At 36.9% G+C, this 27,412-nt stretch overlaps 1 protein-coding gene across 1 annotated transcript in view; it reads left to right on the top strand.

Annotated features, from left to right (window-relative positions):
• KLHL32 (kelch like family member 32) overlaps positions 1–27,412 on the top strand; it is a 119,567-nt gene that overhangs the window by 3,723 nt on the left and 88,432 nt on the right. Inside the window, exons 2-3 of the mRNA XM_041412337.1 lie at positions 21,868–21,950; positions 24,463–24,643. Of these exons, the coding sequence (XP_041268271.1) occupies positions 21,928–21,950; positions 24,463–24,643 (204 nt within the window). The 5' untranslated portion in view covers positions 21,868–21,927. The remainder of the gene's footprint in view (positions 1–21,867; positions 21,951–24,462; positions 24,644–27,412) is intronic.

The raw sequence follows: 27,412 nt of genomic DNA, 5'->3' as shown, positions 1-27,412 counted from the left end.
TTGTTTTATTTTTTTCTTTAAATTTTGTCTCATGTGTGGGTTTTACCCCTGACTGAATTTTGGTCTTTGAACATTTAGAACCTTCAAACTGAGAAGAAACTTACTTAGGTGACTATTTTTTGAGGGGCATTCCTGCTAAACCTGAAGAAGTTTCAGGGACTAGAGGCCACTCTGGAAGGTAGCTTCAAGAGAAGAAAATGAAACAATTGGTTGGAGTTTGACAGTTTAAACTGGGAGACCAGGAGAGCTTTGAAACTCTGGGTTCTGGGTGTTCCCATGTGGACCAGCCACCCTGAATCAGCCTGACCATTATAGAAAGGGAAATGTCTAATGCAGGCCAGAAGGGAGCAGCAGCAGGTCCTGGGCAGGTGCTAGTCTGTGCCCTAGGTTCTAGAAAAATGTTCCGTCAAGATTTATCAGATGTGTTTTAATTGCACTTTTAACTATAGAAAAATTTGGACTAAGATAAGATTCAACACTGAAATCCATTGCTGGGCTTGCTGTGGACCTGCAGTCTTCTTCTTCCTTTCTGGGGCAGGAGTTTTCGCAGATGAGGTGCCTGAATTAGGAGACATTTTGTGCTCCTCGCTGTTAGCGGCAGTGAGGTCACTCAGGGCAGATAGCTTGTGGGAACTGGGGCTGTTCCAGGGGGTCTTCATGCACCTGCATACACTGCTAGGTCTTTGAAATACAGCTCTCCTTCGGCTTGAGACAAGAAAGATGCTGTTTCAGAAAGTGACATTCCAGTAGTGAATGCTGTGCAAATTCCAGTCACACTCATGCCAGTTGGAAGCTATTGACCTTGCTATTGACAGTTGGATATCTCCCTCTGATGACAAAGCAATGAAATATGTACACAATTATGAGTAAAATAAATCAGAGGCTTCAGAACATCAATAATATTTGAGAATGCGTGACTTTTTTTTTTTCCTCGAAGTTAGGTGACTACTCTCAACAGTTATGTAAATTAAGGATTTGTTCTGCCAAAATTTCTGTAGCAATATGCTGTGGCAGTTTAGAAGAGCTTTAATTGTAGGGAATGAGCTCTGTAGGGGGATAAATATTGTAAATATTTTGATTTGTCAGTACGTGAAAGTTAAGGTTGTTCTGAAGAGTGTCTTTTTCTACAACCATCTGTCTTTGTTTTTCCTGACAGGAATGATCCATATAGTTGGGGGTATTTTACAGTATAGATGTTGTAATGTTGGAGCCTAATTTACTTTTGTGTTTTTCCTGAGTGCTGTGATTGTTTAGGATGGATCTTAAGATCATGGATTTTTCTGGTCAATAGTCTAAACTCTTCAATTTTTTTAACCCCTTATGGCTCCAGAATAATCTTTCATTTTAGTCTTTGGTAAGAAACCTGTTGGAAAAAATTCTCAGCATCACTAGTTTGGATTATGGGGGTGTTTTGTTTTGAAGGTGTCATATCTCAGAGTTATTGAGGTCCATTTCTGCACTGTTGTTAAGGCTTGATTTCCATTCTGTATGTTTTGTTTGTTTTTTTTTTTTTTTTTTTTTTTCTTAAAGTGATTGCTTAAGGGAAAACAGCATTGCTTAGATTAATAACACATTTTGAAGAAGATGTGAGCAAGCTTATGGCCTTATTATGTCTGAAACATTTTCCATCAGGTTTCACTTCAGGTCAAATAAAGTAAAAGGGCTGCTTTGTAAGCTAAACTGTGCCTCTACCTGGCCTATCAAGACAAAACAGATAGAAAACCTGTGGGTGAAGAAATGTCATCAGGATATGTGGAATGTATATTTTCCAGGTTTATTTTTGAAGTTTTCTAAAATTGCTCTTAATGTTTTTTTCCCCAACAACTATATTTATAAAGACAGTGTCTTTAATAATAATTTTTTCCTGATCAAATACAAATTTTAAAATTATGCCTTTAAAGCAATAAGAAGGTTCTCCTTTTGAGGGGATACATCTTCTGTGGTTTTTGCCTTTTCTCTGTTAGTTTTGAAAGCCCCCTTTCAGTCAGTGACCTATATTTTAGTTGCATAAAACAACAACAAAAAAGAAAGAACTGAGGTGATGTTTTCAGAACAGAACTGGGATTTTGACTTCAGTGATCTGTGGAGATCAAAATAGAGGTCTCAAGAGCAAGGCTGAGCTGACGTGCTGCCTTCTTGTGGGGTTAAAAGTACCTCTTTTCTGAGTTTGGTGTATTCCTTAGCTGAACTTCCTTTTTTTCACTTTTTCTTCTTCTGTTTCTGTAGAAAACTCAGACAAACAAACAGGAAGGGAGCAGAACTCCTTTCTGGCAGGACCTTAGTGCATCTGCACTGTGGAGTGCACTGCAGAGTGTGCCATGCCCCTGCTGCGCTGGGCTTTCTACTCTCAGTGAGGTTACATTAAAGTACACTGGGCATTTCTTGAGGTCTGTGGTGACTTTTGCATATAAATGCTGTATTTGCTTGTAGAGAAAGTGTGTAGGAAATTGAATGGTGGCAATGCAAGTGAAGTCTTGTCCATTTGCATTTCATCCATCCTCCAAACACTCTCACGGAATTGCAGAAGCTTAGGTGTTACTGAAATGCAAATAGGAACTAGGTATGCTTTTGCTTGCTTACTTAGGGAGGATGACTATGAATGGATGTGAAACAGTAGTATGAATTCAGCACTAGAGAGCAAGTCAAACTCCAAAATATTTTGGTAGCCAGGGCTGGCTACCTAATAAAGGAGGAAGCTCTCCTGGACCAGTGTGACTGGGTCCTCAAGTATATATTCAGTTTGAATGATGCCATTTCTTTTTGTTTGTTTGTTTCTGTTTGTTTTGTTTTTTATTAGATTTGTTCAATTTCTTTTGAGACCTTTTGATCAGGTCCATCATGCACAATGGCATCAGATTCCATGCTTCACCTCTTTGGATGTAAATGACAGCAGATGAGAACAAGTCATACACAAAATTAATTGAGTTTATATTCCTTGCAGCTGTTCACATTTCCCCAGGCTTCCCAGTCCACCATAGTGCAACTCTACCTTAAAGGCTGGATAGCTGCTAAGACAGGCTGTTTGAATTTACTGTCTTTGCTAATTAGAACTAACTCTTGCACTGTGGACTTGCATTGATTTTTAGTGGTGTTGCTGGGTAGGTGAAGAGAGTTAAGGCTCTAGTAGCAGAACCTTGTCAGTTGTAATTTGTAGCAGTTCAAGACATAAATACCTCCAGCTTTCCACCTCCCTCTGTATGCATTGCAGAGCTAGAGGAGTAGAGCAAGTGCCTGCATTTTGTCTGGTTGTAGGCACTATTGTGGGATATCAGTTTGGGATTGTACCATGACACCAGTGGCAACACAAGTGTCACCTGTGCTCTGAGGCAATAATATGTGGCAGAGCATGGGGCATACAGGGGAAGGGGAGTCAAAGCATCTTCAGTGGCAAAGGCTGATTCTGTGAATTACACATTATGTTTCTACATTTGTCCTGTCACTGGCCTGTGTACTTTGAGTATTGAAAATTGTTGTGGGAAACTCAAGGAGTGAATTTTCCTAGGCTGTGTCTTTAGTTACTGACACATTTATTCTTTGGCCCTGGTAGTGAGGGAAATTACTGTGTGATCACCAAATAGAAAACCAGATCAAGCCCTGAACACCTAAAAGGAAAAAAAAAAAAAAAAAGTGGTACTATAGCTACAGGGATCTAAACATATAAGAGAGAAAGGTGGAGTTCTGCTGTTTGTTTGGGGTTTTGTGACTTTGTTATTGTTTTTTTGTTTGGTTTGGGGTTTTTTTTTCTGAGCTAGTTGGTATAGTCTGTATAGTCTGGTATTTCCTGTGGGAGGAAAGAAAAAAGTGTGAACAGAAAATGTTTCTTTTGCTTAGACCTGGAGAAGGCACAAAATCAAATCACTTGTCCATTCTTTTTATAATTCAACTTATGCTCCTAGTTAAAGACCAGAGATTAAGAATTATTTTGTATCTTAATTTTAGGCATTTTTTCTTGAAACAGCAGTTTTTCTCCAAGTAAAGAAAAGTTGTGTCTCAGACTAAGGAGAGCTGGGGAATGGTTGAAGAAACTCTTGAGCTGTAAATTCAGAATATTCTATTTGAAGGGGGAAAAAAGTCCCTCTATCTGTTGTCAACTGAGGTTATTTTCCATCTCTTTATCTCTGTTACACACATTTGAAAACTGTCAGAAGAACCAGACTTTATCAGAAAATTCCATCTAATGGGTTTATGACACCTTATGCATCTTGTTTTGACAGAAAATTTTCTGCAGCTGTACTGGCTTGAGGTACTTCTGATCCCTCTGCCCTCCTGCTGCAGCTTGTTGCTCGTGTGTTTTGCTGCCATCACTGTTTGTGGAGGGGTGTTGGGGATTGGATCACCAGCATGTCTCTTAGAGCTTTAAGAAAAAATAAAAAACCTCCCCCTAAAAATTAAAAAGCAGCCCCACAGAAATCTCTCTTACACTCTTAAACCAGGTCAGGCAAAAAGAAGGAAGTATAGAAGCCAGGAGTGCTGCTGAACTTGTACCCATTCTATCTTGAAAGAAGAGAAAGTTGCTTTGACCTGTGATGAATATATACAGACTAGAAAAAGGCGTGTGGACTGTGTGTGTTTAGTTTTCTTTCATATAGTTGGGGGTAAAAGGTGTTAAAACAGTGGGTTTATTTAGCAATTTCTGGCACTGATTTGTAGTAAGCAAATGTTTACGCTGCAGCTTGCCATAAATAAACAGAAGGGTGTTTGGAAGCCCTGACCAGCTTTTGTGTAGGAGAGAGCAGTCATAACAAACTGGTTCTGTGAGAAACTGAAAACAAATAAAAGATGGGCTGTTATTCATGGTTTGCAAAGGCAGAAGAGACTGTGAACAAAAGAAGCAAGTAATTTTCAAATACTGAAAAACATTGTTTGTGAACCTGGGATAAATTTCAGTAACATTTCATGTTCTCCTGTTTTCAGTCTTTAGAAAATCTAAAGAAAAGAAGGGCAAATGATTTTAACCAACTCCAGCCTTAGAGAAGGATGAAAATATTCAGCTGCATTCAGTACTGCTGTGAGTCTTTTGTATCTCCCCAAGATATTTCCAAGAACATTTGCTACCTGGTTCTGAGTGTTAACAATCTTACAGTACCTTAATATGCTGTAGTTAGCTAAAGGAAAGAATTCTTTCAAAAATCCCCTAACAAACCTTTTCCCACAAGGAAAGCTCTTCTTTTAGTGTTTAATGAGATTATTACCTACTACAAGGAAGTTATTTTCCTTATTGTTTTGCGTCCTTGATTTTTTAAGTCTAACATTATGGTATAAAGAGATAGGTAAGCAATAGAGCACTTCCAGTTGGGTAGCTGAAGGATTGATTTATGGAGTTTTTAAAGTAGTTAAATGGTACCAAACCCCAAAATCAATATTCTGTTTTTATTTTATACCTACACATAGCTTTGACTGAGTAATGTCCAAGTATCTTAGTAGCTGATAACTCATACTGACTTTTTTTGCAAATTTTTTTGTGGGTTTCATGCAACTACAGCAATATGCCAGAGAATCTTTAGCCTTAAAAAAACAGACTAGCTTCACACTTGGAATGGAGCTGATGAAATGGTAATAAAAGTCATGGCTAAGGTTGAACCTTTTTCTTAGTTATTCCCTGTGTGGAATGGAAATGTGTCTTCAGCAATCTTGGGGTCTTCACAGAGAGTCTCTTGGTTCCACTGGAGCCAAGTAGGCAGGGAAATTGTATAAATAGCTCAAATGTCTTTGTGACTGTGATGGTAGGAAAAATAAATGTGTTTTACAGAAGAGATGAAAACCTTCTACATAAACTGCCATTAGGACATACAGGTTGACTGTGCTGTGTAGAGATACCCAGTAAGCTCTGAAGAATTTAGCAAAAAATGTAGGAAGACTATTTGTGGTGTAGTATTTTGTGTGAGTAATGTGTTTAGAAATTACTTGTATGTCTGCAGGTTTCTGCATTGGGCTATGTTGAATGCAGGTGAGGTGGTAATCCCTTGGGAGCTGCAGGTCAGTAAACTCCAGTCCAGATTCAGAAATTTTATTCTCTGTCTCTGAGAAATAGAGTTCAAAGACCACACTTACATGGTAATAAGTTGGGGAAACTATTGAATCCTAATGGTATTGCTGCATCAGACTTTGATTCATCTTTGAGAGGGTTGGAATGCCAGTGGTACTTACTGAAGGAATTTCATAAATAGCTTTTAGTTCTAGTTAGCATGCAGGTTATGCTCTTTTTCTCCTGAAAATAGGTGGCAAGAGCCTTTATTTGGTTATCTTGAAATAGGTATAAATACAGAGGTAAAAACTTGCATCTGTTTTTCTAATACAACCAAGAGTTAGCCTGAGAGCAAACTAGTGGTGAAGCCAGTGCTAGTGGTGATGCAAGAGCTTGTGTATGCTCAGTGACTGGCAACACTGTCAGATCAACAGGTTAAACTGCTTTCAAGGTGGGGAAAGATCTTTCAGACTATATTTATTTATTTATCTATTTACTTATTTATTGGATATCAGTTGTCTCCTGATTGTTTCCAGGGGGTGACTGTAGTGTTGAATAACTAAGTGGATAAACCTGGCCGAAGTAGTCCTGCAATTCTTGGCTGCATTAGGCATCTTACTGTCCAAAGATGGAAAAGAAGCAGTGAATGTGTGCTTAGAGTGCTGGATCATGTACAATGAAATAGCTCAGTTCCTTGGCAAGGTGAGGAGCAGTCTGTCCCCTGCAAATTCTCTGATTCAAATCCAGTTTATTGTGTGTGTGCCATTTGGTAAAGAGAAATCAAGCACAATTTAATTTATCCTCTTAGTCCTTGGATGTATCTGCAGTATCCTTGGGCTCGGTCATCGGAGGGAAGGAGTGGGTGCTTCAGGCCATCTTTGTGCCAGTCAGCATTTTTTGGGCCAGCGTGTTTCTGTTCCCAGCTCAAGACACTGATGAATAGCTTCTACTTGTTGTATCATTGAATGGCTTTTAATCTTAGCATTGTCATTCTCAAGCATTCAAACTCTGAAAGTCAGTTCAGATGTCAGTAATCACATTTATTCAGACATTCCCCAGTAGGAGTCATGAGCCTGGTGTTAGATTATGATTTCAAACTTCTCTCAGTAATCTTCAGCTCTATAAACTTTATTCTTTTTTTGCGAGGTAAGAGCTTCAAGTACAGTTTTATTCCAGGAGAAACATTTGGTGACAGGGAAGGAGACCACCATGACTGGTTTATTTTGGCTATTTCATACCTTAAAATGTGTTTATTTTCTGATCACAGCTTACCTGTGGTTTCAACAAAACTATTCGTTAGTGTTAGAGCCTGAGCTAGCATTTTTCCTTCCTAAATCAGTCTGCATTTTGATGTAGAAATTCAGCTGATATTAAGGATCCTGTCCCACTGATTCTTCTAGAGATGTACTAACCGTGATATATCTAAATTTTTTTATTTGCTGTGGTCCAAATGTAAAAGCAACCTAGATAGCTTCCATGTGGGTTAGAGGCTGGGAATCTAAACTAATAAAAAAGTAGCTGGAGTAAATGTGGAAGTGGAGTAAATGTGTTCTGATACAGCATATAAGTCAGAATAATATAGGAAAATACAGTAATTCAGATTTCTCTTGAGCAAGTTAACTTTTTAAAATTTTGCCAAATGTGTAGTATAAAATAATATTGTTATGTTGGACATAGGCAGTTTAATTTTATCACCATTCTTTTGTGGAGTTGGTTGTCCCTTTTATGTCAGCAAATGTTGCTTTTGCTTGTTTAAAAGTTCATAGCAGCTGGAATCAAATGCTTTACTCTCAAACAAGAGTGATTATTAAGAAGTTAATCTCTGATCCTGCTGGTACCAGCAATATTTAAAGTCTTTAAAATAATTAAAAATGCTAATGTGAGATCTTGTAGGTAAAGTGCACAGTTAAAGCAATTAACAGCGTAGTATCTAGTCAAATGAATTGTTTGATGGAAATTCTCTTCCACTACCAAAAAATCCCAAACTAGCCAACACTGAAGTGAACACCCCTACCCAAACCTGTGTAATACAAGCTTGTATAACTCTGTACTCTCCTAAAAAGATTGTGGATCTTTCAATTTTAGTTAAAGCTTTGACTTCTTTGAGTACTTTAATAACATTTTTAGGAATGGAGGGACTATTTTGGCCTTACAAGTGTCCATCAAGAAGAGATTTGGAGGAAGAAATCTCTTCAGGACTCTCTTGTAGAGTTTTGTTGCTACCATATCCGGGAGAATATTCATTGTTTTCTGGGATATGGTAGTAACACTAATAGGCCACTGTTGTCCCTTTGGTAATTCATGGTTTCCTTTTGTTTTGATTTTCTTCTCGACCTGGCAGTGTAGTTTTGATAGAGATGTCCACTGTGGCCTCTAGGAGCAGTGGCTTTCCCAGACATCATAGTTAGCAGAATTATCTCTCCAGAAGGCTTCTTAGTGCGACTCCATTCTGATACATTCTAATTTGTTGCCTTAACATTTGATTATCAGAAGCATTACACTTAAAATCAAGAAATTTATTGATTGTTGGAAATTTATTCAAGATGCTTTAAATTACTTGGATTTCTTCTGGTTGCAGGCCATCTGTTGGAAAATTTTGAAAATACCCTCACTGAAACTTAGTTAAGGAAAATAAATTATTTTGCCCTTTGTCAGGAGTCATTCAGGGCTCAGCTTACTCTCTGGAATAAGAATGTCTAGTGCCACTTGAGGGACTTGATGACCTGTGTGTCCTGTGTCATCTTTCTTTTATCTCCCCAGGAAGATGGTTTAGATACTCTACAGGGTCTGAATTAACAGTAAATTTCTGTATATTATCAACTGAATTCAAGTCTTATTTGAGTTTAATTGGATTTTTTTTTAAAAGTGCATGCATATATTGCTTACAAAGTACTATTTTTGGTTATCAAGTAAAACAATCATCAAACTTCGTATAAAGTAGTTGCACATGTATTGCTACCAAGTTTTCCTATCCCCAAAAAACAAAAAGGAAAAACTACTTGCTTATGACAAAAGAAGTGTTTAGTGCTGCAGTACATTCAGTTTGGATTGGTATTATTTCTAGACAGGAGTTTAAAGGCAGTTCCAATAAATGGAAAAGTCTGAAACTCATAAATGTGCCCTACTGGGACACCTAACAGAGATCTGGAGGCATGTGTATTTGCTGTGGTTTTGATAGAATTTCCCCCTTTTGCCCCTTCTGTTTCCTTTTATGAGATAAAATGTCTTCAAGAAGATTGGAATGTGGAATAAATAGGTCATATGGGACTAATATGCTCTTGCATGCATGCAGTACATTTGTAGTTTTCTCAACTGTGCCACAGAGAATCACACAAAGCACAGAATTGTCTAGGTTGGAAAGGACCTCTTGACATAATTTAGTCAAAGTCCCCTATTTAAGCAGGGTCAGCTCAATCAGATTGTCCAGCATAGTGTCCAGAGGTGTTTTGAATATCTCTAAGAATGTAGACTCCACAAGCTCTCTGGGCAGCCTGTTCTGATGTTTAACAGTTCCTCACAGAAAATAGCATTTTCTAGTGTTCAATGGGAATTCCATGTCTGTCGATTTATGCCAAATCAGTTGTAGAAGAAACAGTGTTTTAACTTAAATTATAAGTAGCTATTTGTAGCACTTAGTGGTTTTTAACAAGGTAATTATTGCCCTTAAAACTAAAAAATAAATGTTATTTTAGAAACAAGGAAACAAATGCCTTTTTTTTTTTTTTTTTTTTTTTTTCTCTCTTCTGCTTGGCACTGTTTAGCTTAGTGATTGGCATTCAATTCACAAACTTCAGTTAGGCATGTAGGTCTGTCTCCACAAATCATCTGATGTTTGGTTCTAGGAGCAGTACTCACAAACCCTAGAGACTTGCTGAACTTACCAGTTTAATGTCCTGGTAGTGACAGATGCTTCAGAACAACAACAGGCTGTAAGTTGCTTGCATGTATATAAAGGGAAGAACAAGATGTCAATTTAACTGACAGAAAAAATCAGAAGGATACAAGTTTTAAATTCTTCATTTCTGCAAGTAAGCACCTAACTGTAGCCTTATGCCGTCTTTCATAGGTGCCCTTAGGAATTTAAACAGCAACTTGTTAAAAAAAAAAAAAAAAAATTTCTTCCCTTTTGAAATGTTGCTTCTGGTTTTGTTGTTTTTTTTTTTTTTTTTTTTTTTTGTTTTTTTTGTTTGTTTTTTTTTTGTTTTGTTTTGTGGTTTTATTTTGTTTTTTTTTTCATTTGTTTAAATAATCTAAGAAGTATTGATGCAACACTTGCCTAAAAATGGATCTGAGTCTGTCTTTAAATCTGTGTGTATCTAAAGCATTTAAAGTATGAGTTCTTGGATTGTCTCTGAAAAGCAGAGAATAGAGCACATTTAAAAATCTGATGTTTTCAAACAAGAACTTATATATTTCTCTATTAACCTATTTGATAGAGCTTAATCAGAGTGATATTTTTCTTTAGTAAAAACGATTTCCTTAAACTGAATTTCTTAAGATGTTGTCAAAGTTATGACTCATGCTACAAATATATGCATATTCACTGAGAGTTTTTTTAGACTATTTCCTGCCACCTCCCCTCCCTAGCTGGTATGTCCCTTCTGCTCTGAGGGAATTTTTATTTGTTGTATTTGACACTGGGTTTTAATGACAGTGGTCAATATCAGAACATTTTGTAGGTAGCTGTCTGGTACATTGACTAAAGTCTGTGTTAGAATGAAATGTGTTGAATAAAGGATGGGAGAAAAAAGGAGATCTCCTATTTCAGTAAAATACTCTAATATGAAATCTAGGTTCTGGATAAATCCTTGGAGAAAAAGAATCCACTAACTCTATCATCAGCTTGGTCAGGACATTCAGCTGTTTTCCAGCTTAAGAGGTCAGATGTCCTGATGTTTTCCCTTGTGTTCCCAGCAGATACGTGAACCACAGCTTCCTGTGGTAGGGACTGTACCATTCCCGACTGTCCTAATGCTTCAAAAGCTCACACTCTAGCAGATTGTACTCACAGGGAGCAGGGAGAAGGCCACACTTCCTTAAGTAAAGCTGCCCATTGATATCCCTCTTGCATTGAGAGCATTTTTCCTTTTAGTGGTATGGTAAGAGCTTTCTCCTTTGTCCAGGTAGGTTTGTTCAGTCCCGTGTGTATAGCAAAGCTCCTGCAGATTTTTGTCTATGGGGGCAAAAAATCCATCTGACAGCTTCAGTGCCACTTTGCCTATCTCAGACCAGGCTTATCTGTGTTCTTGTCTGGCTGGGCTCATTGAGGTTATAGAGGTAGCAGTGACTGCGTAAACATGTTGCTGGTGGTGAATATAAGAAATCATGGTCTTACAGTAACAAAATATGGAAATATGGACATGATGGAAATTCTGTCTTTTCTAAAATACATTTTTTTTATTTGTTTGTTTGTTTGTTTTTTTAATCTGCAGAAGGCAGTGTAAAACAGGGTAAAGAGCTAGAAGCAGAGATGACTGCAGGCTTCACTGCTTACGGCTTTAGTGATTGCAGTGTGTAATAGAACTTGGAGACAGGCAACCCTCTCCACTCTCTCCCACTGCTTCTCACCCACAAAGATACAGAATTTATTTGTAAATCTTATTTATTCTGGTCATCTAATTAATTTTGATTTTCTATTTCAATCTAGATTTCTTTAATTCTTAAATCAAATATATAATTTCAGTAAAGAAGTGTTTCAATCGATCTGTTTGTTGTAAGGAAAAGGTCTAAATTAGATGGATTTACTTCAGAGCTCTAGCTAACTTCAGGTCCTGTCACTCCTACTTAAACTTCTAAGTCAATTATGAAAAGCTACATGTAGAAATTCCTTTTATACTTGAAGCACCTTAAACAGTAATACAGGCGTCCTTGTAATACAAGAGTTTATGCTGGAATGGCATTAGCCAGGCTTTTAGAAGCTTTGATGAAATTTATGGGTAGAAAAAGGGCCCTAAGGAAGTTCAAACATTCATGTTTTAAGTGATGGAATTAGGAATACTTGTGCCTTTTCTTGCAGTAAGCTGATTGTAGGGAACTTCAATTTTGGTATTGTAGCACATAGCTTTTTGCTTTTTCTAGTGTTCTTAGTTTCATGAGCATGTAACCCTTTGACACTTTTTCAAACTAAAAAAATCTTGAAGAGCTGTACCAATTGAATGGAAGAGCAGCATGATTGTAACCATTAGCACTAAGATAAGTAAACTGTCAGGAATTATTCAATATAATCCGTCACAGTCAGCAGAACGGGAAAGCAAATGTTCTGCAGCTGTTTCTCCACAAAAAAAAAAAAAAAAAAAAAAAAAAGGTGCAAAACTTGGTGGTCTTGATTTCTAGTCTAAAATCTAGATGGAATGGGCTTTAGTAGACATTGATTCTTTTATTTGCTCTCTTCTAAATCTGATGGTTTTGTCACATGCACATTTTAGCCCAGGATCTTCCCTGCCCTTATCTCTTTGCCTTTGTTCTGTGTGCTTTCACAGTCTGCTCTCCTGAGCATTCAGTCTTCTTCTCCAGCAATTAGAATTATTCCCTGATGACCTCTGGCTTCTCTACCTACAACTGCGCTGTAGAAAAAGCCATTATTTCTACTCCATTTTCTCAGATACTCATCTGAATTTAGTACTGTGTACTATTCCCCTGTTTCTCCTTACCCCTTGCAAGAGAGGAAGCCCAGGAAATAACTGTAGCTGGTCTTCATCACCAGCTTCCTCCATGCTGTTTTTGTTTCCTCTTCCTACTTCTTTCCCACTTGACACCTCCCTCTTGGCCTCATCAAAATGTGTTTCATTATCAAGGTGAATCACACTCTGCCCAATTTGCTTAAAGCTGTCAGAAATCTTTTGATGTCCATTTCTCTTAACAGAAAAGTGCTTGCAAATATCTTTGTTCTCTTACATTGAAGAGTGGAGGAAAAGTCTGTAAGTCAATTATGTGTCTGGTTCTGAGGTCCTCAACACAAGGAGTGATGAGTTATTAGAAAGGGTCCAGGGAAGGATCACAAAGGTGGCCAAAGGGCTGGAGCACCTTTCCTACTGAGACAGTTGAGATTGTTCAACCTGGAAAACATCTTGGAGCCTGGTCTCACGCTGGCCTTAGGGTAAGGGGCTTATAAAAAGGAAGGAGACTGACTTACACGGGCAGGTAATGATAGAAGAAGGGGAATGGTTTTACAAGGTATAGGTTAGATCTCTTTATTCAGAGGGTAGAGAGGTACTGGAACAGGTTGCCCAGAGAAACTGTGGATGCTCCATTCCTGAAAGTGTTCAAGGCCAGATTGAATGGGCAACCAGGTCTAGTGGACCCTGCCCATGGGAGAGGGGGTTTGGAACTAAATGATCTTTAAGGGCTCTTCTAACCCAATCCATTCTGTGATTCTTTGATTCTATATGGGGTAAAATTGATAGGGATTTTAGTGATCAGTTACATTATGACTTCAATATTTTTTCAAAATAGAAACATGGAGGTCAGTAACCTGTTGCAGTGTTTTGATGTTTATAGAACGGTTGTGTAGTTGTATTTTTATGTACAGACACTTTTTTCCCTTCTGATTTCTGGCTTTGAAAGCACCCACTGGACACTGAGCAAGTATTTTACATCATTGTAATTATGCTGTAAGGGAAAGAAAAACCCACTCTTTGAAATACTATCACTGTCCTGAAAGTGCAAGTTATATTGAAATATAGTTCTGCCACCCTGTGGCTACTGAAGGCCATTCTTAGAAGGTACATGTTTATTTAACTGCTAGTAATCACAACTTTTTAACTTCATGAATGATATTTCACAGAGGAAGCTGAAGGGCTATTACAGGTCCTATAGAGATGTATAAACTCTCTGTGCTTTTATTGAAATATAGAAATAGTTTTTCACTGGAAATGCCATGTAGACACATAACTGATCACCTGACTTATGCAAGACTATACAGTATTAAGAATTCACACTTAGTATTTTTATGTGGTTTTTTAATGTTTCAGTCATAGATATGAAAAGTTCATGTGGCCGAATTGTCAAGATTGAAGACTGCAGTACTGTATATTCCTATCTGGTGTATATATATGGAGATTTGAAGTAGTTTCAAAAACACGTTTATGTATTTTTGACTCTCAATACTCTAGAAAAGAATAATTGTTTTGTTCAATAAAAGCATCTTGATGGTTGTGAAAGTTAAAAATATAAGGCTTTACTGAGTGAGGCTCTGGTGAAGTTGACACCATTTCCAACCACACCTCACTATTATATGTCCCTTTCCATGTTTGTTTCTAGAGTTATCAGGAGATATAATTATGATATTTCTAGTTAAATTTCTGTTGCATTCCACAATAAAACATTCTGACTTGCTTTAGAGAAACCTTTCACATTTGTGGACCTATTAGAACAGATCCAGAGGAGGGCCACAAAGATGATCAGAAGGATGGAGCACCTTTCCTATGAAGACAGGCTGAGAGCTGGGGCTGTGCAGCAATGAGAAGACAAAGGGAGACCTTCTAGCAGCCTTCCAGTGCCTAAACGGGGCTTTTAAGAAGGTGGGAGAGGGGCTTCTTACAAGAACTTGTAGTGACAGGACAAGGTTCAAGGGGCAAAAGGTTTTAGACTGCAAGAGAGCAGGTTTAGTTTAAATGTTAGGAAGACATTCTTTACTCAGAAGGTGGTGAAGCACTGGAACAGGTTGCCCAGAGAAGTTCTGGCTGCCCATGCCTGGAAACGTTCAAGACCAGGTTGGATAGGGCCCTGAGCAAACTGTTCTAGAGAGCGGCGTCCCTGTCCCTGGCAGATGGTTGGGATCTAGATGATCTTTAGGTCTTTTCCAACCCAAACCATTCTATGATTTTGCAACAAACATGACAAATATTCTAAAAAAGTAAGTTTAGACTGGAAGAATGGGGTTCTTGGTTTTAAAAAATCTAATGAAAATGCAAATCAAATTCCAAAATACCATGCAATTGCTACTACTAAAGTTGCTCTATCTTTTATTTCCTTTTTATAAGGTCTAGAGGTAAAATGTTGAAGGCCTAGTTTTGCAAAGTAATAAAGATTTTGGCTTATGCCAGCAGCAGAATGCCTTAAAACTGAGCAGAGACCTTTTGACTTGTCCCTTATAACAACTGTGAACTGAGTGTATGGATTAGATACTTCATTTTGAGATCGCTTTGCATATTTGTTGTGTAACTTTCAGAAAGATGAAAAAATAAGTTCATAGAGAAATAGAATAGATTGGGTTGGAAGAAACCCTTGAAGGTCATCTAGTCCAGTCTCCTGCCTTGAACTGAGATTTCTTCAATGAGATCAGGATCAAGTTGTAATGTTGTTCTCCCAGACATGATAAATGAACTTGCTGGAAGTTATGTCCTGCTCCTTTCAGCAGGTGAGTAATTAGTGTCATAGCTTAAATGACAGCAACAGTGAGTGCTCTGAAAAGCTAAGATGATAGTGCATGAAGTTATGTTACTACGGTAGTATAAAACTGTCATCTTTTTTCAAATGTAGTAAGTGAAACTGTGTGCACACATCCTGGAAGCAAACCTTGTCTTCAGAATCATCAGACTTCCCCTGTGTAGTTTCCAGTTGAGTTACAGGATTGTCTATGGTTTTACCTCTAGAATGCAACAAACTCTTTCTCAGGTGGTAGTTTGGGTAAAATATGCCTTAAGTTACACGGCTGACCATGAGCCTGGCTTTTTATTTTATCTGAATGTGTATTCAGAAAAAAATCTTCAAAATGCTGATATATTGAGATATGTAGAAGGTATAATGCCACAAAGAAGATATAAAGACATAAAGATGTTGTTCTACTCATACAGCCTTCAGCCTTGTTATATCGTTTTATATTTTTGTGGTTTAAGATCTTAATTATTCTGTGAAGTCAGATGGTAATTTGGTGGTAACAGAAAATAAACCTCATTATTCTAATTGACTATAGCTGATGGCCTGAAGATAGCAATGACCTTTCCAGTCTCACAAGATAGTAGTTTGTAATTAGTCAGAAGACTCTAACTGTTTGAATTTTTTGTGTTTTTATTTTAATTTTGCTGAAGTTTTTCTTGAAGTGTTTTGACTGACTTCTATTTTCCCAAACAAGTCCAGGTTTTCAATTTTTTTATTCCCTTAATTTTGTAATTTATATTAAATCTAAGGGGTTTTCAGTACTATGAAAGCTTTTTCTTGAAATTCACTGTATTGAGGCACTAAATTAGTTGAGCAGCTTGTGTTTGAGCTGAGTGATGATTTCACTGACAACATTGGGTAGTGGCATCTCACACTTGACATTCTTGAACATTTTTTATGGAATGAGAAAAATATTCCAATTCTCAAAGATCTCAGTGAAAAGAAGAAAAGGTATTATCTCCCAGGTATTATAAAGGTATGTGGGAAAAATGTGTTATTATACTCAGAAGAGCATGTTTGCAGTCAAACTTTAAATCTGTTTCCAATGTTTTCCTTTTGGCAAATTAATTTGGCAGAGATGTGATTTTTAAAAGTAGAAGATAATGTTGTCCTTTATTTTCTTTGAATAGTAAACCCGTAGTTTTGTTTCTGAAGAGACTCTGAGAGAAAGGGAAGTATGGCTTGAAAGGATGATTTATTTTGGCTTAGTAAAACCACAGTAAGAAGCAGAAGCTCCTGTGAATAAGGAGCCAGGCTAGAACAGAGAATTGCCATGGGTAAAACTTAATGGTCTAGTTCTGTATCCATGGCAGCCTCTGTCAGGATGTGCTGTGATGCCATTCTGGAATGAAATTAATATAGTGTACTTCTGTTAGCTTTTAAATGTTGTATTTCCTTTTTTAAAAAAGGCCATATTTAAACCCTTTTTGGAGCTGTCAAAGTGAAAATACCATTTCATTGCATACAAATGCTTTATCATCACAATGGATCCAGTTGGTTCAAAATTTTACTTTTTTGCAAGAAAGAGCTCATGATCCCTTCAGTTTGTCCATGCATCTAACTTGAAGTGGTGTGGGTTTAAGTGGAAGTATTTTTCAATACTTAAAATACACACTTGAAAAAGGAGTGACTGGAGGGAAAGAAGATAACTAATTAAAGACAACCGCTTGAAAATGCAAAATATCTTTAAAATTATTTATATATTCATTATTTTTAGTCTTTTTAACCAGTTCTTGAGCGTATGAATTTAAATAAATTTCTATGTAAAGTAGCTTGGCACACAGCAAATTTATTGTAAGTAATGTAGAGTTACTATTTTCCAACATAACAATAGTCATAATTAAGAATGTTAGTAAATATATCAAAATGAAATATTGCTGTCTGAAAAGATACATTATCTGTACCCAGAGGAATGGAAAAAATCTCCACATTTAATGTGAAGTTTATGAACCAACAGCTTTTTATGGTTACTGACAAGTAAAGTGAAGTTTTGGAATGTAACTAAAAGCTACTTATGTGAAATGAGATTACGATCTGTGTTTAAATACTCAGGGTTTGCCTACATAGTTTGATGAACTAAAATTAATGATTTGAAATATATTTTTGGTAAGCAGCATTGTTTGAAGTGATATGGTAATCGATAAATCAGTGGCTTTCCCAATATAAAGTAAAAATTTAAAGGAGAAATTAGAGGGCTTTTCATACACTGGAGGATTTTAAAGGCTGAGCTGTACTTAATGAATAAAGTGCCATTCTGTGAAGTTTAGTGTTAAACAGAAGATCAGCAACTTAATTTGTGGTGAACTAGCTCCCAAAATCAGTCTCCTGTCTCCATGAGTGGCTCTGAAGCAGCAGGGGCCATTGTGAGGAGCGCTGCTTGGAGACATCCCCAAGGGTTCTTGGCTCTCCCACATCCCTCCAAACGTGGATCATCTCAAGAGCAGACTGCATCTGCCTGCAGTGAAGATTTGTCTATGTTGGCTGCCTGGGTCTCAGTGAACAGTTTGAAAGATATTTAGCTCAAATTTTGTGTTGCAGCTTTTCACAGCTAAGCTATTTTCTTTATGTGGGATAAAAGGCACCAAATGCTCTGTAATTTTCCACCCTGCCTTTTAAAGGTGTTCTGATCCTGGCCATGTTTGCAAGAGAACATTTCTTCTGTCTACAAAAGCATCTTTTAGTATCTCTTGAATCTTGTATTAAGCTGAACTCTTGTGAAGTGGAAGTTGCCTGTGTTTCACTTTGATTTTTCTCACTTTTTTATGTCAGTCTTGTCAAATATCTGAGGAAAGCAGAGTCTCACCTCTCCCACCACAGCACAGTGTGTTCCTAGAAGCGTGCAGGCAGTCAGGTGGGGTTTTTCTGACTCCTACATAGGTAATAGAACCCTCGCTTTCCCCTAAACCTAGGCTGGGGCTCAGGAGATGGGAGTGCGATAGTTTAGTATCTCCTGCCTAAGAGCTAATTACCTTAGTAAAGAGTACAAGCTTTTAATGCAATGCTATTTTATTTTTGTATTAAGAACACATTTAAAATCAGATTTTTAAAATAATTTAATTTGTGACCTAACAGAAATAATGTTTGTATCATGCTCTGTAAGTGGGTTCACACTGAAGTTGATTGTAACTCTGTTCTTATTTACTTAGAGCAAATGGGAAAACTATTGATGAAACCACCAAGGTGGTAATTATTTTATATAAGCTTGAATTATGTAGAAAACCTGTATGTTTTCAGGCATTATTAATAGATTGCCATTCCCATTATGAATATACATTTTTTACTAGTTTGCAAGACAAAGGAAGCATAATTAGGGTGGAAGAAATATTTCTTAGGTACCCAGTATAAAATACAGAGCCTGTTTACACAACAGAATAAGTTTTGTGATGATCTGAACTATGGTTTGGGCAACTCTGTAAAATCAGGTATGTGAACTAGAAAAAAAAGCTTGTTACATCAAGGGGAGGAAACGGTGAATTTTGGAACATTTAAGTTATTTTCATAAAGTAGATTGAATATGAATTTTATTTTGATCTCCTACACCCTTCCCCCCTTAATCTAATCCATATTCTGGTGGCTTGTATTTTCAAGAATTAATCAGAAATATGTTCTCACCTTCAGTTTGTTTCTAAATGACACAAGAAAAACAAAGAAACCCCCCCAATAAGCCCACCAAAAGGATGAGAAAAGGTCTGACTGGAATTCTTTCAATGCCTCCTGTGTTCTGTGTAAACTGGGAGCATGGTATTGGCTCCTCAAGATTAATTTAAATGAACAAGACTTTTTTCTGGAAAAGGGAACATGCATTCTGCCAATAAATACTTTTGGATACTAAACTACTTTGTCTAATATTTCCAAACCAGTGTTATATTTGATTAAAATAAAGGAAGACATACTGTCTGCTTAAATGCTTTTTTTTTTAGGGATTTTTGAACAAATAATTCCTGAACTCCACTGGTAATTTCGATTAAAGAAGTGGCATAGCCTAACTGTGCAATGGATGTGGCAGAGTGACACTTCATTCCAAGATTTCCTGAGAGTGCACAAAGCCTACTGTTTATTTTGCTGTGTCATAAGACTGCGACAAAAATATATATAGAAAGACTGGCATTTCATCAGGCAAACAGGGCAAACACTGTTTTGGTGTATTAGTTTGTCATAATCATTTTCATGGACAGTGTGATTTCTTTTGCATTGCTTACCTTTGAAATCCTTAGATACACTGTGTTTACGTAAGGAAACTACTGTTGAGGTTTTTCTTTATTTCATTTAGGAATGGTGCACCATTCCCTACTGAAATAATATGTTCTTGCAATGCTAGCTAGATCATTACTAGTTTTATTCATTCGCAAATTTTTAATTTTAGCACTTTTCTAGGATGTGAAAAAACTAATGGAGCAATAAGAAAATAAATTTTAGTTGTGAAATACTGTAGTATTGGGAATTAGTGTTCATCACAAAATCCTAAAGAGTAAATAATATATTATTTTTTAAAAATGCTTTTAGGCAATTTTAGCATGTATCTCAAACCTAGAATGTAATGAACATTTTATGTCTGGCCTATATTTTTCCTGTTAATTTCCAGCATTAGGGAGTATTTCACTATAACAGAAGGATTTAGGTGGATTTAAAGTTTTCCATTTAAACCAAAAGTCTTATCCTTAAGTTTATAAACTAATCTTTTAAACCGATTTGATTACTTAAAGTAGTTAAATAGAAAGACAATACTATGTCTTAAACATTCTAATGCAAAGAATTTCCTTAGGTACCAATCACAGTTTATATAATGGAGACATATCCAGCTGTCTGAAATAGAAATAAACTCTTGCTGCAAATTATTTTAGAACTGTTCTGGCACAGCATATCTATGCAACAGGTGGAAGTGCCTCCTTAATTTTTTTTTTTTTTTCAGTAAGGATAAATAATGCTTTCAAATTCCCATTATTAAAGATGTTTAGCTGCCTTAATTCTATATGGCTAAATAAAATCAGGAGTATTGATTTAATGATTTACCACTGTACTCTTGTGTACGTTTAAGTGAGGCATGCAGTGCTGGAACTTTGGAAGAGAAAGGAGGAGTGCTGAAGTTTAGGGAAAATTGATTTGTTATTGTAGAACCACTAAATGCAAGATGGGTCTGTTTGAGTATTTTGTTAATTCTTTGATGCATATGCCTTAATTATTGTAGAAGGAATGCTTTTCCCTGCAGGTCTTCATCCTTCCTCTGTTTGCTCTCACTGCTGCTCGTGGTTTTTGGTTGTTTTTGTGGGTTTTTTTTGTTTGTGGTTTTTTTTTTTGTGTGTGTGGTTTTTTTTGGGTTTTTTTTTTTGTGGTTTTTTTTCCCCCCCCTGTGTGTGGGCCAGAGAGTTTGGACCTCTTAAAGGTTGAATTTGTTCTCTACCAGTCTCTGGATGGTGTAGGATTTCTGAAGGGCAGACATCAGTATTGATGTATGGGTGTATACAAGAGCAGGTACATTGATCAGAAGTGGTTTTGCTTTCCTAATTGACAATACCAACTTAATATGCTGTGTTTTTCTGTCTCTTGAAGGATAAGGTGAATTGTCTTAATAGAACTAGAATGGTGGTCATTGATGAAGAGAGTGAAATGTTCCGAAACCACCATTGGAAGCACTGCACACCCATTTGTTTAGTATCCCACTGAATCATCAGCATAAGTTCTCTATGACCTCACCCGTCTGCTCAGAATTGCAGTCTTTTTGGAAAAGAGAGGAAAATATGGAAAGCTTTCCATTCTTCAGATTTTGCTGAATTGTATTACTTCAGTGTTACTGAGTTACATTAAAGAAGCCACACATGGTTTAAATAAGCAGTCAAAGGAGTGTACTTTTCTTTTTTGACTATTCAGTTAAAACCTATTTTTTCTTTTGTACTTCTTATAGGAAATTGAAATGTCTTGTCAGCTGTGCTGGCTGCTACACCAGTTAAAAATGTGCAGTACAACCCTGTTTTCAATAACTTAGGTCTTTGGACACTTCAGCTGTTCTGTGTTTATTTATATGGTCACTTTAGTATTTTGCCTTTTGAAAAAAGAGCTGTTGTGTTTATAAAAATGATTGTACTATACTGCTTCTATTTGCCAGAATGATTATAACATTCTAGAGTCATTTAGGTTAGAAAAGACCCTTAGGATCATTGAACATAAAAACTGTGTGTTATTCAGGGAAGTAAACAAATACTAGTACATGCCTTTGCCTTACTCTTCATATTGAAGGAATTTTGGTACAATTACTTCCCTCCTCACCATTCTTCAGCTTTTTTGAAATATATGTGTTCCTGAGTTTGTGGAAAGCATTCCTCAAGGGCAGCAGGGGTAGGACGTTGAGATGGCAGGGTGTGAATCTCTAGAAAAGACTAGAGGAAAGGCCGCTTTCCGTACAGAAAGACTGTACTCAAATCTAGACAGCGAAAGTTGCTTTTGAATTGCACATCCTGAAAGTATTGATCTTTAAGGCTGAGGCTGTGTATGCTTTGAATTTTAATGTTCCTCTCCATTTTCTTTTCTAGCTGGAACACTCACAGCTTTCCCTAGAGGATTATAAGTTTTGATATTCAGAAGACTGAAGGATGCCATCTGAGAGGTGCCTGAGGTATAGTACTTGGTAGTGTGTAGGAAGTTATTAACATTTGGGATGATGTTTACCAAAGATTCAGTTAAGAAAGTAGAAAAAAGTAAAACTAATAGTTTTGTTCATTAGATAGGAATTCACATTATTAAATACATATCCATGTTATAATCTGCAATATATTACCTTGTTGTTGCTTCTTATCTCAGGCAAGGAAAACTGTGCCTGGGATTGATTGGAGGCCTACAGTCTCTTCATACCTTATCTTATTTATGCCTTAGTGTATACTTGGAATTTTTGATTGTGGAAGCAACTGCCATTTTTTTGCATCTGGAATGGTGGCTGGTGATAGTTTTGGGTCTCTGTAGTGTTCCACTGTCTGGGACACATTACTTTTCCAGTTATGTGAAATGTCTTGCAAGATTCTCTCAAATTAATCTTTCTGCCTTCCCTTTTGTCTCCTTCCCCATGTAGCCTTTCTCATTTGTTTGTACCACCCATTCTTGCAATAGAGAATTTGTCATTTATAATTTAATTACTTTCTGGGAGCAGAACATAGTTCTTTCAGACAGAACACTCTGCAGAATTTATTAACTGAATTGGTTTTCTGCAGAACTTTGCAGTAGTGTGATATGCTGGTGCTTCTGTTTCACAAAGCAGTTAACACTCTGATCTGAAAACTCCCTGATATGACTGGGACACCTCATCATTCCAGTTCTGATTCCCCTTCTCTGCCATGCTTCTGCAGCAGAAGAGGATCAGAACTTGCTTGCTTTTATAGCTATTGAATTTATCAACTGACAATATCACTACAAATAATCAGTCATGTTATGTTTAATTATTCTATATATTTTCATTCATAAATTCCAGTTAAATTGCCTTTCATGTGTATGCATTCTCCATATGTTATTAGCACAAGGGTTACAGGCAACTGATTTTTCACTTTGGTCACTGAATTGGAAAATGGATTATGATAGAACTCAATTTAAAATCCCAGATATGTTCTCTATTGAATGAAATAGTCCTCTGGATGATGGTGAAAAAAGCAAGAGGAGTGAAGGTCTTGATTTACAACACTGGGAGAGAGGCTAATAAAAACAGAAGTAAAGAGAAACCATCTCAGGGTATCATTAATGTATTATACTTGCCTTAGTTTTAGTCACTTTGCTATAGAAATTACAGAAGAGAAATAACCGTTAAAAATTGTGTTTAGCAAGTTAGATTTCTTGATAATGTAATTTAGAATATGAGTTCAGTTCCACAAACAGAACAGCTGAAGAAAAAAAGAGTAATTTGAATGAGTCCTTCTGAAATGTATTTAGGGCATGTCCATATGTGAAACCTGAACTGTCAGAGAGGCAGTTAAATTCAGATACATTCTGTTCCTGTGTTATTTCTCTTTGGCCAGCCTTCTTCTAGAAGTAATGTTTTAGTTGTTGTCTTTTTAAAAGAGCAGGTTAGATTAGAGCAAACAGTCTGCAGGGCAGGTATGCAGTAGTTTACAGGTGCCCAAGGTGCAGGAGTAGGATGGGCAGAGAAAGGAGAATATCACAGCCACACAGCTGCTGCATAGTACTTGTATGCAGTGAATTACATGATTGTGCTGGAAAGATGATGGGTTTTTCACCCCCTTTAAAAAATATCTTCACTTTGATTTATGCTGAGATGACTCTCTGTAAACTCACCTTCTATAAACACATATGTGGATTCTCTGGCAGTTTAATTGGTAGTCTCACAGAGCTCGAATCAATTGCATTGTTTTGTACCAAAGAGGATTTGCTGATATGTTTTGATTTGTTTCCATTTGCATCAACAGTTATCTTCTCTTCCTTCTGCTACAGAGAAAGGAAGCTGCAACCAGGCAGTCCTAGACTGGATTATTTGCAAATCTTCTATTCATACATGGAAATATTCAGAGGTGGAGAAGGCGTTGGCATTTTAAAATTGAGCAAACGTCCTCTCCCTTCCCCCAACACAAAACAGACAATCAAAAAAAAAACAAAAAACATTACAACACTTCATAAATATGAATAGCCTGAAGTGGTCTGAAAACATTCAGTAACTCAGCATCAGACTTAAACAGGCCACCTGAGACCATGAGGTGTCATACTTTATAGTAGAACTTCTTGCATACATACATATACCCTCCTTTTCACCCATGCTTCAGTTTGAACCACTTAAAGTTTTCTGGTGGTCCATTGACCTAAGCCCTCTATTGTTCTCATTTAATCCTAAAATTAATCCTGTGAGTTTGGCTGACTTCTGGTACAGGAAATGAGAAATCAGAACCATTGAGGTTTTTAAATTTGAGTATATAATCAGTTTTCATAATGCTTTGTTATATTGAGCTTTTCTTCTGATGTCTATGCTGTGTAAAGATTTTTGCCTGACAGGGTTCCTGACTTCTTTGCTTTCCAAGAATTATCAAACTGTTTTGTCTTAGAAAAAGTTGTTCTGTATTCCTGTCAGCATGTGTTTGTTTTGTGCTTTATTTTTTGTTTGTTTTTGACAGAATTTTTCCTCTTTCCCCTCTCAGTGTTCAGGAAATGCTGACAGGTCAGAGGCTTTGTCAGTCCAGCTCCCACAACGATGCTGTCCTGGCAGCCCTGAACCAACAAAGAAGTGATGGCATTCTTTGTGATATTACCCTAATTGCTGAAGAGCAGAAATTCCATGCACATAAAGCAGTCCTGGCAGCCTGCAGTGACTACTTCCGAGTAAGTCCCAAGATTTTTTTATTTCTATAATAGTATTAAAACTTATCATTGTGGAGGATAGAGATGATTATAGATATTATATTGAATAAGATTTAAATCTGAACCTTTGGAATATGCAGAATTATTGCACACTCTGTAGAGTATACAACTTCAAATATCCATAGGAAAGAAATGTTAAGAATATAAATCTGATTTTTTAAATAATTATTTATGGTAAGTCTTCTCCTCCCTCTACCCCCAACAGAGATGGGCAGTACCCATCTTTCTATGAATTTAATGCCCCAGTTAAAGTGAGAAAGTGGAAGATATTTTAGTATTTAGAAATTTTTGTAGAACATATGAGAGTTGTGATTAGAGGATGGTGAAGAAGAGGCTGAGGGAAGACCTCACTGTGGTCTTCAACATCCTCACGAGGGGAAGCAAAGGGGCAGGCACTGACGCCCTCTCTGATGACCAGTGATGGGACTCGAGGAAACTGCATGAATCTGAGTCAGGACATTTACGTTGGATATGAGGAAAAGCTTTTCACCCAGAGAGAGTTTGAGCACTGGAATAGGCTCCTCAGGGAAATGGTCACAACACCACACCTGACAGAGTTCAAGAAGCATTTGGACAATAGCCTTGGGCATGTGGTGTGACTCTTGGGGTGTGAAGGTCCAGGGATTGGACTTGATGGTCCTGATGGCCCCCTTCCAAGTCAGCGTGTCTATGATTCTATGGTTAGAGTATGGAAGTATGGGGAGAGGGAGTTTAAATTTAATCTTTACTGTGAGGCTGATGAGGCACTGGAACAGATTGCCCTGAGAACTTGTGGCTGCACCATCCCTGGAAGTTTTCAAGGCAGGGTGGATGGTCTGAGCAACCTGGTCTAGTGGGAGGTGTCCATGGCAGCGGGTTTGAAACTAGGTGATCTTTACCCTTTCAACCCAAGCCAGTCTATGATACCATGATAAATGTAACTTATTTCAGCTTGAGATTAGATTTTTGTCAGATGTAAATGGTTGCTCTCAAAGAGGGAGCCATAGTAATTTCTTAAATGTGATAAAACTTATTTTCAGAAACAACTGTTTCCAAGATATAAAAGAAAATATTCCCTGGGAAATCTGATTCAGACAATTCCAGTCTAATTCCAATCTAGAATTGGAGTAACTGAAAAGTTGTGTTTGCTCATAGGAAAAGTAACCTTTATATGAAGCAATTCTACTAACCTTAATTACAATGTGCCCACTCAAAATGTTGGACCATCTACAGCTGTGTAGTTAACTGGTATTTTTCAGTGTGAGTCATCCTGTTGTTAATCAGATACTAAAATTAAAATTAATTTAAAGGTCTATTTTCTCTAACAAAGTAAATTTATTAAATATTTTGTCTACACAGTAATTGTAGCGTGATGAACTTCTTTATGGGGATCTTTTTGTCTTGTTACAATAGTAATACAGTGTATGACAACTTCTCTATATCGCTGATTACCTGAGCAGGGTTTTTATCTTCCTGTCAGCTCTCTCTTGACTTTTGGTTAGAATTTAGACTTAATTTATTCTGTGTATTTAAGAAATGTTATTAACCTTGATGTGACTTTCGCTGTGATGGTGTTGAGCCAATTGATTGCTCATTTTTTGAGCTTATCTACATGCTTATGGGTTCTGCTACAGCATAGTTTGTACTGCCACGGTTGCTGATGTTGCTTCATCATGATGCCCAGGCCCTGCTGTAGCAGAGTTTGCTTTGCATTTTTATTTCCTTTCACCTCAGTGCATAGAGAGGGATTCTGGACCTTTCTACTTGTAGCAACTGCCAATGATAGATACAGTGCCTGTTGTTCTGGTTCGGTTGAAATATTTTCATAAGGCTGCCATATCATCTGCACCCATGACACTCTTTCCAGAGCTCATTGTGCCCTGTGCCTAGAAACGTCATGGAGTGGGCACCTATGCCCAGTGCTCCAACAGTGAGGTAGGAACAGCTTCTACTTTGGTCACTTTTTGATTGGTGTTGAGATTTGGGGCACTGTGATTTATCCTGTTATTTCCAGTTGAGTTACTTGGTATTGACTGGACAGTAATTGCAAATTAAAATCTTAATGCCCTTTATTGCTACATAAATATTTTTTATTTAAAAAATGTTGAGAGAATGCTTTATGCAACATTGAGTAATTTGATCTGTCTCTAAACTCTTGTGGTTTGGTAGCATGTATTCTTCAGAATTTAGATATTAGCTATAAATATGGAACCTGTGCTTTCTGAAATCAGGCAAGGAGGTTTTTTATTAATAGACAAAAATCTTTTTTTAGAATATTGTGAAGTAAGATCTATATTCTGGAAGAGGATGGCAAGAAAGTTACACTATGTTCCTAATTCTAATAATTTAGAAAAAGCAAGAGTCAATTAAAAAGTAATAATGTTTTGAGAGAGATTATTGATCTTTTATATCTAGGGAGATTTTACCTAATTTGAGCTACTTGGGTATTCTTTTTCTAAGACTTACAAGAATGAATCAAGATTAGTTTTAGAGTTGGTAAAAAGAAAGAGGTGTTTCCAGGGGATGATAAAGGAGAACAGCAGATTTATTCAGAATGACATGAGTAATGATCTGGAAGTGCTGGATCTGTCTCAAGTGGCCGTAAAGGCCAGAGTCATGTGCTTCAAACTTTGCTGTTATTATTATATAATTTTTATCCTTACTTTTGTTTTCTGGAGGAATTCTTAGACAAAACTTTCAGATTTTCTAACCTTAAAGTAATTTATGAGGAACTCATTGCCATGTGAAACT

The sequence above is a fragment of the Onychostruthus taczanowskii genome, unplaced genomic scaffold (genome assembly GCF_017590055.1).
Source record: "Onychostruthus taczanowskii isolate IOZ18803 unplaced genomic scaffold, ASM1759005v1 scaffold39, whole genome shotgun sequence".
NCBI classification, from domain to species: Eukaryota; Metazoa; Chordata; class Aves; order Passeriformes; family Passeridae; genus Onychostruthus; species Onychostruthus taczanowskii.
The sequence above is the reverse complement of the archived record's forward strand: the minus strand, read 5'-3'. Positions and strand labels throughout refer to the sequence as shown.